This window comes from Cuculus canorus, chromosome Z (genome assembly GCF_017976375.1).
Source record: "Cuculus canorus isolate bCucCan1 chromosome Z, bCucCan1.pri, whole genome shotgun sequence".
NCBI classification, from domain to species: domain Eukaryota; kingdom Metazoa; phylum Chordata; class Aves; order Cuculiformes; family Cuculidae; genus Cuculus; species Cuculus canorus.
The window spans coordinates 31,331,310-31,343,464 of NC_071441.1; the positions used below are offsets into that span (position 1 = coordinate 31,331,310).

General features: G+C 35.9%; 1 protein-coding gene across 8 annotated transcripts in view; it reads left to right on the top strand.

Moving 5' to 3' along the window:
- PAM (peptidylglycine alpha-amidating monooxygenase) overlaps nucleotides 1-12,155 on the top strand; it is a 122,995-nt gene that overhangs the window by 86,965 nt on the left and 23,875 nt on the right. For all 8 annotated transcript variants that reach the window (XM_054053637.1, XM_054053643.1, XM_054053644.1 and 5 more), the window contains 2 exons: nucleotides 3,790-3,977; nucleotides 4,627-4,695. In XM_054053637.1, coding sequence (XP_053909612.1) covers nucleotides 3,790-3,977; nucleotides 4,627-4,695 — 257 coding nt within the window. The remainder of the gene's footprint in view (nucleotides 1-3,789; nucleotides 3,978-4,626; nucleotides 4,696-12,155) is intronic.

Below are 12,155 nucleotides of genomic sequence, written 5' to 3' on the forward strand. Positions count from 1 at the left end.
TTCAGCTGAAGATGACAAACAGACCTCTATAAGATCAAGTAGACAAAAATCACTGTAAAAACTGGTGCAATATTAATATTCTCTTAACGACCTTCACTCTTTGAACTGTAATTTGAACTTTTTAACTGCATATGTAGACACATGAAGACACCCTGCAGAAACATATCCATTCTGGAATTATGTGCTGCAGCACCACAAGGGATGAGTTTTTTAGTGCACTGAGCACCCTAAAATTGCATCTTGGTAGATGGTTAAGGTTTCAACACAAATTTGTCACCTTTCAGTGGGTAGTTAAATAGTTATGAGTAGCAGCTGAAGCAAAGTTAGTTGTTTGAAAAGAGGTTTTTACAAAAGCCGTAGCACTAAAAAAATATATCCAAAACATTAGATCTTTTTATACAAGTTATAAAAGCTTCTGTAATGTTTCTGTAACATTCTTCAAAGTAGTTTCTGATGTTGAATAATCCTTACAGTTTAAGAAAACGTCCTAAGACTACTATGGTCTTTTTTATCAATGTGCTAATATGTTTTCAATGGGGAAGTAATAGGAACAGAAATTAAATAAAGAAGCAGACCTTTACATATTTATTACATAATTTCTGCATGTGAATTTTGAGTGAAAACACATAGGCATCTTAGGCAAATACGTAAACTATTGCACAAAAACTGATGCATAATATGGAAGTATGTATGGTTGGAAAATAATTGTCACCATAATATGAAATGAATGGACAAAAAGGAATGCATTCTTAACAATGCTTGGTACAAGGAAAGATGCACAGCTAAAATAAATTAAATGAAAGTTGTTGCAGTCTTGGAAAATGTTGCCCTGAAAGGGAGCAGTTGTCTTGCTCTCTTTCGGAATGAGTCATCCGTCCAAAAGAGATATATTAAAAGAACCCTTTAGAGCCAAGTGTAAACACTGAAAAGAATGGGAATTGCAAATATGGAAGGAAGCTGTGAAATAATATATATCTAAAAAGATCAAGTCTGCATGTTCACTTTTCCAGTTTTTATATTTAATTTTCTGCCTATGTTTTTTTTTTCTCAGACTAGCTGAAAAAAGATCTTGAATTCCTTACATGATTTATCTTTAGTATGCGTAAAAGGCAGAGCTAAAACAAATGTAGAGTTCGCTTTGCCCGTTCACTTTTCCAAAGCTTATCAGTTAAAGGCTAACTGTTCATAATAATAACTGCTCACTTAATTCTCAATGTTATGCTTTCTAAACTGTGTAGTAAGTTCTGTGATAGTCAACTAATCCCCTTTATATGAATGGTCATTTTTGGCCAAGTCTATTACTTATGTCCAAGTTTGGGAGGAAGGTTAGATTCTTTTTTTAGTTTTACTTCCTTACTGTGCTGTTTGCTTCTTTACATTTGGTCTTGATTTTTTGTCATGTATTTCTTTAGTTACACTAATTTCCTTCCATTATCCCACAGTTTCTCATGACCCCCATGGTTCACACTTAACATTTTTCATTCTGCTTCCTTTCCTAGCCTGAGAAATTAAATTGGGTGTGGAGGCATGTGTCTTAAATGTATTGAGCTTGGCAAACCAAAGTTCAGGATTGAAACCTCATTTTGCTTGTGTGATTGACTATATACAAGTTCAGGGTAATTGTGTGAACACAGACTTAATGGTACTGATGTAAAGAGGTGGGGCAGGAGTCATCTCTTCAAGAGTTCCATAAATTGTCCATTTCACTTAGCTGGATTTCTCCTCAAACTCAAGCTTTTGATGATTAAAGGTCTGAATTATACTTTCTCAAATAAGAAGAACGTCAGCTATTCGTAATTTATAAAGCAAGATTTCTTCTCATTTTTGCTGCCAGTAAGTAGTCTATGCAGGCAGCCACTGCATGTTTATAACAAAAAACTTAATGGTGTTTCAGAGTAAACATTAGAGTTAAAATAGTGTTAAGTGCTCTATAGCTTACTGGTCTAAAGGATGTTTAAGAACCAGAGCTCATTCAGTGTAAAGATCACATATTTGTGAAGGGAAGTGCTATTAGGCATGGTGGTTGCTTTTTTCCCCAGTTGCAATCTAATGTATTGTTTAAAACTCTTAACAGACTGAAAATAGTGCAGCCTGTGTCTTTCCCTTTCACGATGTGTTTAACAGGTGTTGTGTCATTCAAGAGGTTTATGTGCCTGTTGCAAAACAATCCCATTCAGTATTTAAGATTCTACACTACCTTGCTTTTTGATGATAAACCCTCTGTTTCATTCTGCTTCACTGTGTACCAAATTCTGGATACAGTTCTAGATATCTGTAGCAGAGCTGTGAAGGTGATTAACAGGATTTTTTTTCTTTATTTCTTTTTAACTTGTACATCAGGATTTCTACTAGTTAAACTAATTCACAAATTGGGAGTTCAGGTATCTAATGGAAGGATTCTGGGTTTTCTTTGAATTTACTTAAACTGTTGCTAACAGTATTTTTCCTTTTTTTTAACTGTAAATATTTAAAATTAACAATTATTAAATGTTTAGACACAGTAATGTGTCAAGTGAGCCAGAGTTCGTGTAGGTTCCACACCCCCTGTTCTGCTGGAGTTTTAAAGAGGGGGCAATTATAGTGACAGATACTGGGAGTCTAACAATGAAGTTAATACTCTCTAAAAGCTTAAGCAGAGTTTGCCAAGTTGGAGTCTTATTTTTGTGGTCTCCAAGGGACGCTAGATTCTCAATGCATAGAAGAATACTAGTTGCCCTTTTGAAATAGTCTCTTTTCCCATATTCCCTGTCTCCCCTCTGGCTGGTGTCATTATTGTTGCTATGGTGAATAAATGAATGCTGCAGGATGCTGCTGGTAAAGTCAGTACCAATGTCTTTGGCAGACAGCTAATAGGGCACCCTGGTGTCCTTTTAACGAGTGTGGGCTGACTGGTTAGTTGCAAAAGCTAATTAAAAAATCGTAATGTAAAGCATTTTGTGAATCTTTCTTTGGGTCCTAGCTTATTCCATTGTCAGGGCTGTAGCTATAAATAAAAGATATCAAGCTATATCGCATGGGAGGAAGAAACAGAAACAGTTCACAGTTGCAAAGAGGCCCTGTATTGTCTGCTTCAAAAAGTAATATTTTTCAAAAAAAATTGTTTCTCATACCAGCTGTTTTTCTGAAGACAGGATTATTAGCAGTAGAGAAGAGCCACTTCTCTTTCAAGTACCTGCATAGCATTTATCAAAGAACTGAATTTTGCTAGTGTTTAATCATTCCTCTTGCACTCATGTTTTCCTTACAGAAGCATTAGAACCGGTATGATTGGCCAGTAAATGCATGTTCTTGACATAGAAGGGAAAAACTGTTATAAAAGATATCTGTTGAAATGAGACGTAGCTGTTCTTTGGAGCAATTTTAGGTTAAATTTGCCGAAGACTGACAGAGAAGTATATAAATGGTAACATAATGACTGATAGAGTTCTGTTTTATGTCATTGAAAGGTGCTTAGTTGATGATACGCAGGGGGCTTGAAGAAGTAAACTAGGGAAATCAAAAGAAAGAGCAGTTAAAGTAGTTGATGCAAGTTTCTGCAGAGTCAGAACCAAATTGTTAGGACTTTCAATGATACCCAGGGATTTTGTGCAAACTGGTATTCTCTAGTATAAACAGAAAGAAACTTTTCATAGTCACTGTAATGAAGCTATTAAATATTTTAATATGGGACTTACAAATTATATTTCAATGCAACTTCTTAATAGTCTGTTAAACAAGTTAGATGAATTGAATAACAGCTTTATTTAGCTCATTTTTTCCTAACTGCTGCATCTTTTCTGTGTTGTGTAGAGGAACAGCCAATGATGAAATGTGTAATTTTTACATTATGTACTATATGGATGCCAAACATGCTGTGTCATATATGACCTGCACACAGAATGCAAATCCTGAAATGTTCAGAGATATACCACAGGAGGCAAATATTCCTATTCCAATCAAGTCTGATATGCTAAAGATGACACACGGACATCATGAAGGTGAACATCTTGTAATCAATGTTATTCAGGTGTTTCTGTGCTCATTGATGTGATTGTCTGTCTTACTTAGATATGCTAAATTTTAATAAAAAGTTAATGCAATTCTGAATGAAATTGCTAATTATAGACCGTCATGGGATTCTGCTCTTGTTTTCAGTGGAAATGTCTGCCATAGTCTTTTGTCCATTTCTTCCTATAATTATCTGTATTTCAAATTCAAGCATGTTTTTATAGCTACGTGAACTGTCTACCTATGACCACTTTTTTATTTACATATTTATGTAAATATCAGTACATTTTATTAACAGTTTCTTAATAGAAAGCTGAATCATAACATTTCCATAGTTTTCTGGATACAGCTGTCTTGTTACAGTAGGAGTCAAATGTTTATATTGAACACTAGTAGGCATATAAGTTGTACCAGCAGTATTAACCGGAAGTAATCTGACTGGTATATCTGTGAAGCAAAGTAGAAATCCTAATGTTTTTATTCCAAGTTTTTACTGCTGCACTGTTTGGTACAATTACTATAGCTATTTAAGAATAACAGATGTTCATTTCCGAAGGGCTTTTTTTTTTTCCTAGTAGGAAGATACTCGGTTCTATTCACACACAGAGTTTAACATTGTATACGAAATCCATTTTTCAGAAACCATGGATACTGATAAAAGTTCTTTAGTGCAGCAGGCCAAAAAAGAAGAGGAGATTTTGGATCAGGGTATGTACTTTTTTACTTCTATGTCAAGTACTCAGTAATCTAAATTACTTATTAATTATAGCCTGATTGTTAATGAGTTATGAAGCTTTTAATCTATTTATCTTTAATTGATGCAATTTGCAATGTTCTGTACGGGTAATAGGATTGAATATATATAAATAAAGAAAGAAAACTAGTAGTGTACAACTGATGTCTAGCCTTGTACGTAAAATTAATTACTGTGTTTTAATGTCATTAGATTTTCTTATTCTGGGTCTAATTTGCTAAAACAGTTGTCCTTTATCTGTAAGTGGAATCTTAAAGAATGAACTCCAAGTAGTTCTGTAGCGTGTAACTATTCCATATTCTTTATGTAACTGCCTGCCATCAGCTCTTTGCTTATTTCTCAGTTTGTATTATTATGTATGCATCAGGGAATAATACATTCTAATGCTCCAATATTGGATGTACATGCAGTGAGTTGAGTGCAGCTAATGTTTAATTCTGGATTATTTTTTCACTACATTTGTGTATGTATGAATATACGTATAACAACTCACGCAAAAATGTGTGCAGTATTTAATTGCAGGGAAAAAATCCATGACTGTTATAAAGATTCTAGAAATACATGTTCCAAAGATATATTAAAATAAGACTGTTTAAAGTTGTTGTCATATTCTTAGACAAATATTACTTTAGTGTCAGTGTTTTTCTTGATACTAATGAGAAGATGTCATCAGCTACAGTTTCCCACTGTTTTCATTGGACAATGTTGATGTTCAAGGAATAAATAAATTAAAGACAAATTTTGTTTTGCCTTTAATGAGAGCAAAGATTAGGCCAGTGTTCAGAGTTTTTTGATAACATCTTACAAAGCAGTTAGATTTTCTATATACTCTGCTTTGCAGTGTTAACTCAAATAATTAAGTTACAGTTACATAAAAACTAGCTTCTAGACCATAAGAGCAGCATAACTGAAATTACCTTAAACTACTTGAGATAACACTTAAAATTTCATATGTGAAATTTATCTTAGTCAATTCAATTTGGATTTTTTTTAGAAAGAAATATAATTCTTGGGTTTTTTAAACCTATCCCAGAGCAGAATGAGCTGACTGCTTACAAATTTTTATCAAAATTTATGCTGACAAGCTGCTTCACCCTTATGTTACTATTAGGTGCAAACATACACACACACAAACAGATAAATACTTTTACACAACATTTTTGTTACACAGCTGGAAATATTTTGCTAGCTTGCAGCTGCATCTGTGAGATGAGAAACAAATGTCTTTTCAGTCGTGTATTTTGCTATTTACTTGTGCATTTCTGGGAAGAGCTCACTACAAAAAAAATTCACTGAATAAGGTTTTTTCTATCTGGGATAGAAATTTCTGATTATGAGGTGCTGTGTTTCTGTTACAGTATTGCATGACAAACCTATGATAGCACAGTCAACCAGTAAGTCTGTATGTATTTTTATGCCAGCACATGTAGCCCTGAATTGTATTCCTCTGTAAAATAAATCTGTCATAGTTTACCTTTACTAGTTTGTGTGTGGTTGTAAGAAAAGAGAAGAGTTCCATTTTGTAGGTGGTTAAAATTTCATAGGTTGATGGAGAAAGGACGAGGCTTGAAATTGAAGACAAATTCACCTTCCAGTATTCATGTCGGGTGCCTATAATGAAGTGTTAGAGACATTTTTAGATTAAGGCCAGGCATGTGAGAGAATCTTTAGATCTTTTCCGCTAGCAATGCGCATCTGGTACTCAGATTATTTGAGGTCCCTTAAATAGATTACAGAAGTAAGAAAAATGTGATTGAATTAAACCTTGGAATAAAATGCTGCTGAAAGATATTAAGAGAAATATTTACAGTTAGAGAAGTATAATTAGGAGCATTCAAAACTGAAAAGGATTTGCTTGTTTCAACACTGGAAGATCGTACTTGAAGTTGTAAATAAAAGATGAGCCTTTGATTTGACTAGAATAAGGTTGCTCATAATCTTTAGAAAAGCATCTTCAGCACAATACAGAAAGGAGCATCAGAGGACGTAATTGAGAGCAGCCCTGGAGAGAAGGACCTGGGGGTGCTGATTGATGAGAAGCTCAACATGAGCCAGCAATGTGCACCCACAGCCCAGTAGGCCAACCATATCCTGGACTGCATCAAAAGAGGTGTGGCCAGCAGGTTGAGGGAGGTGATTCTGCCCCTCTACTGTGCTCTTGTGAAACCCCACCTGGAGTATTGTGTCCAGTTCTGGAAACCCCATCAAAACAAGGATATGAAACTATTGGAACAGTGCCAGAGGAAGGCTACAAAGATGATCAGAGGGCTGAAGCACCTCCCATATGAGGACATGCTGAGAGAGTTGGAGCTGTTCAGCCTAGAGAAGAGAATGTTCCAGGGTGACCTTATAATTGCCGTCCAGTACTTGAAGGAGGTGTTCAGGAAAGCTGAAGAGGGGTTTTTTATGAAGGCAAGTAGTGATATGACAAGGAAGAATAGCTATAAATTGGAGAAGGGAAGATTTAGACTAGGCATTAGGAAGAAATTCTTCACAATGAGAGTGGTGAGGGCAGCCTGATCTAGTGGGAGGTGTCCCTGCCCCCATGGCAGGGGGTTTGGAACTGGGTGATCTTTAAGGTCCCTTCCAACCAAAACCATTCTGTGATCTAGGCAAGAAAATTGCCATTTTTCTAGATAGCATACCTAAGCAGGAAAAGAATATAACAAGCATGGAGAGAAAGCATTTTAAATTGAATATTTCAGTTTTCACTGTTTGACATCTAGTTTATGTTTTTAGACCTTAAAATTATAAAGCCACTTTCCTAGGTATTTTCTGTAATATAGAAGACTACTCATCAATGAACAGCTGTGAAAACGGCTTATAATATCATTAATGTGTCTGAATAAATGGGCCACAGACATTCTGCTAGTATAGGAAGAGTTCGGAGAAATGTTGAGGTCAGAGCACAAACAGAAAACACACCAGAAACTACGGTGATGATAATTATATGATGATGCCTTAAAGAAATTAATTGAAGATAGCAAGTTTACTGTTTAATAATCATAGTCTCCTATATGTCTTTTTGTGAGAAGAAATGTATTTACAAGTGTATACTGTATGAAATAGAGATTTGAGGTGGAGCTGTCATACTGTGTGCCTGAATTACAAATGTGTATAATATATCTGAATGAGCGCAGCAAAATCCTATGTAGTAAAACTGTTGTGTTTATTGCTAGTTATTTAGCAGTAGCTGATAAATATATTTTATTGTAACAAAGTGATTGATGCTTGTCAGGAACTTATTACTGGTCAGGAAGGAAAGGTAAGAATAGGGCAATTGGGAAACTTCAACGAGCTTGCATTTTGAGTGTCAGGTTCTGATTTGTTGATGAAAAATACACATCTGTAACAAAATGTAATCCTCTCTGGAGGTTCTGGCATCTTCTTTCATACTTGCTCTTACCTTTAACACTCCCTTTTCCCGATGACAAACTCCTTTAACCTAATAGTTTTATAAACTATGTTTGGACTCTCAAAACATTTGTAAATTAAAACATTTTTACAGTTGAAGGAAAAATCCTAACAATTAATTAAAAATAGTGTGTTTACATTGCAATAGTAGCAAAAGCCCTTTTAGGGATGTGCAAAATTAGAAGAAAACAGCTATTGATTTTATTTTTTAACCTTTTCTTCCATCTTCTTTTTTTTTCATCTGTAAGGTGCTTAGAAATCCCTTGAGAGCAGATCCAGTTCCTGGTTTTCAAACACATCAGGTTAGCTATGCTAAAAGTGCCTGTCACTTGATAATGACCAGAAGTCTCTAGAGCAGTTTAACTGTTTTCAGTTCCTTATGTCTATGCCTCCTTCCCCCAGCTCCTCAAATCCCTTGAAAAAGAAGACAGCTTAATTTATTATTTTTTAGTTCTCTGAAATCTTTCCAATGTGTTTGTCAAACCAACAGATTAAACCAGTATGGTAGGACTTGCAAGAAGAATAGTGTCAGACTAGAAGCCACTTTGACAGGTTTTTTTGGCATGTTATGTCAAACTGTGTGCAGTGTCACCTTCCACACTGTCTTTCCACATCTTTCTCCACTTCTTTTCTACCACCAATATTATCTTGTGTATGCCTGTTATGAAGGGCTTGTAGCTTCATTTAGGAGCCAAAGAAGGCAAGAAAAAAACCCTTGCTTTCGATAAATGTTTATTTGGAAGGCATTTATTCATGATGGCATAGTCTTGTAGGTGATACTTGCAGTCAAATTTCCATGTCTTCATCAGGGAGGTAGTTCTTTAGCTGACGTACATGTTCCATGGTGTGACTATTAATATGCTATGTAGATATAACCTGAGGTTTAGGATGAGGTGAAGTCATAGTTGGAGTCCATATCATTTGGATCACATTTTCAGCACTTCTAAAAAGGCAAAGCAAGGACTATTTTTGCCAGATGAACATGATAAACAGAAGTACATCCTCATAAAAAAGAAACATGAAGTCTTAGAAAACACTTCATTTTATTCAGAGATAATTAAGAAAACCAAAGTCCGCTGTGAAAACTTCTCGTTTTTTACAATCATAGGAAGACTGAGACATTAGTTTGGAGGAACCCATACACTGGCTCCATGTCAGATCAGACGCTCAAGAAAAGGAGGTTTTCAATACAAGTATTCACACCATCTGAGCTGCAGCTACACAGAGCTAAACTTAGTAGTAACAGTCCTCTCTTAACACAGATATCTGCTTGCTAGATTTTTGCCTTAATCCATCACTTCTGGTTACTTGCTGCTAAGACATCATTTTGTCAGAGAGCTGCTGTAGTGGCTTCGTGTTTTAAGTGCTGTTCAGTCTGACTCCTAACAGAAGTCTGGAAAGTCACTGACAGTGTGGAGCCTATATGAACTGTCTCAGTGAAACTGTACAGACATTGTGACGCAAATGTTTTTTCTGGAGATGAGAATTCTCAGACTAGGGTATTATTGCCTTTTTTCTAAAATGCAGTGAAATGACTTTTCACATATGTATCTTAATGGCTGTACATTCAAAATCTGTGGACAGTCTTACAATAGCTGAACTTTCCATCTGTCTCATAGATTGAATCTGCAGCACTGTGGCTAGGTACTTCATCCAGTCTGGAAACTGGTACTTGCAACAGCATAATGGTGTGCAGGAACAGCAACTGCTCACTGCAAGTTGGAGAAATCATGCTCTAGTGCTGAAAAAAGGACTGTTTTTAGACATGGATAGTTCAACATGATTAAGGTTCTACCCAGACCTTGGTGGTCAATATTTTAAACTGCTTTATTAACCTTAAACTAATCTGGTCTTTTATTAAATCCTGTGAGGTTCAGCTCATGGTTTGCAATGAAGTCACCAATGTTATGAATTTATTTGTTTCTATGACTGTTTTCTAAAACACTGCTCTGTAGAAGAATTTTCATATTGTAGAACTGGTATAGTAGTTAAGTCTAAACTTACTGGAATATGCTTATGCATTGTTTTGTTCTGGAAATGTTGGTCTTGACAGATACCACTTCCTCCAGAATAGAATAAACTAGGTATTTGTAGCAAATCATCTTTTACTGTGTAACACAGAAGGAGGTGTCCTGATAGCTTACACATACGAAGTGCATATGAGTGTTCTCTGTGATACCAGCCTAATCCGTCATCTTCCCTGAGACTGCACTGTCAGACCTGAGTTATTTAAACATATCAAGTTGTTCATTCACCTCTGTCTTCTACTCATACCCAGGTATTCTAAAGGCCAGGCTGTCTCATCTCAGACGAAAAACATGGTGCATTTTTCTGATGTTTCTTTCCCACTGAGTATCTTCAGGCAAGCGACATACTTGAACGGTTTCAGCAAGTACATGACAGTTACAAAGCAGCAGCACTAGATTTTGCCCCATTTGATGGTTATTGCTTTGCAGGAAGCAACTGTTAATCAGAAACAGCATGAGTCTGCTCTTTGCCAGTTATCTGTAGTGAATTCTGAACTACTGCTTAAAAATGCGCTGCTTAGAAATTTATTGGAATCTGCCTGGATATCACGAACAAAGCTGAAAAAAAAATGATCCCAAACAATACGGGACCTTCATTCAATGTGTGGAGTTTGGGAACAGTTGCATAAATTGAATAATCAGGAAGCTTCAATTCTTACCTTTCACATCTGCACACTTACTTTCCAATTTGTGAGTACTCTGAGTTATGTCGTGTCCAGTTGCCAAGAAATTGATAGAAGACCTCAGCCTGCTATTTATGTGAAGCACACAGAGATGTCGGGCAGATGTATAGGCTTCATGAACATATTTTGAACTTAAGGTGTGGAGATTTCCTGTTAGTTTTCTTCAACACGTTTACTTAAGGTCAAAATCACAATTTCAGAGCAACTACACTTCAGGACACTTGCACTCTGAGGCACGCCCTTTTTGATACATTCAGATAATTCCTAGATGTTCTTAATTGTTGTTAAGAATATTAGTTAGTGCTTAATGAAAGCACTAACATGACAATCTTCACTTGGAAAATATGTCATCTATAGCAATAGTCAAGCCTCCTTACACAGTAGTCCACTGGTTGAAATTTCCTCTTATATCTTACGATCATAGACTCGGTGCTAGGAGAATACCAAAACTGATCCTGAAGTTGAGTCCCTACATAGTAGCTCCCAAACGGCCACTCAAATTTTCTGTAAAAGCACCTTGTCCTAAAAATTGTTCACTGGGCTTTTGTTGCTTTTAATCTGGATTTGCCTCGTCTTTTTTTCTTGTCCTTCCCCAAGTCCTGTTTTTTTGCAATTTCTTTTGTACTAAGAGAAGTGAATTTCAGACGGGTAAACCGAAGCACTTTTCTGTTCGGTTGCTTCTTATACAATCAATAAGCCTTCTCTGTATTAGAGAAAGAGTTCATTGTTCTGTGGCAACCATTGCACATTAGAGGTAGAAAGCCATGCTTTTGACTGAAGCAGAAATCTGGCCAATTTCGTTGTTCAAACAAAATGATCGTATGAGTTGTGAGTTAGTAATATGAAATCTTTGTACAAACTGTAGTGTGTTGTTCTTTTACGACCAGGAATTGCAAGTTAATTAATCTGGCATTGATGCAGAACTAGAAAAGGGTGCACTGGGCAAAGATTACTAAAGTTGCTTAGAAAGGTACGTTTTAAAATAGCACCATGGTTGCTGGAGACTTTTTTCAGTTTCATCAGGCAGAATTCAGCTTTTACTGTTCAGAGCTCTATGTTGGAAATGATTGTATATAGAGAGTTTAGTGGGCTTTGCTCATCTGTAGGGTCTCCAGCCAGGGATCAAACCAAAACTTTTTTAAGTATTAACTTGATTTTTTAAAATGGTGCTAAAAGATAGTTTAGGCCTTTAGAGACTATTTTAATACCAAATGTTTCTTAACTAAAGGAAACTCCAGATGTGTTTCTACATCAGCAGTAATTCTTGCATGCTTTTAAGTGGTTGGGGAA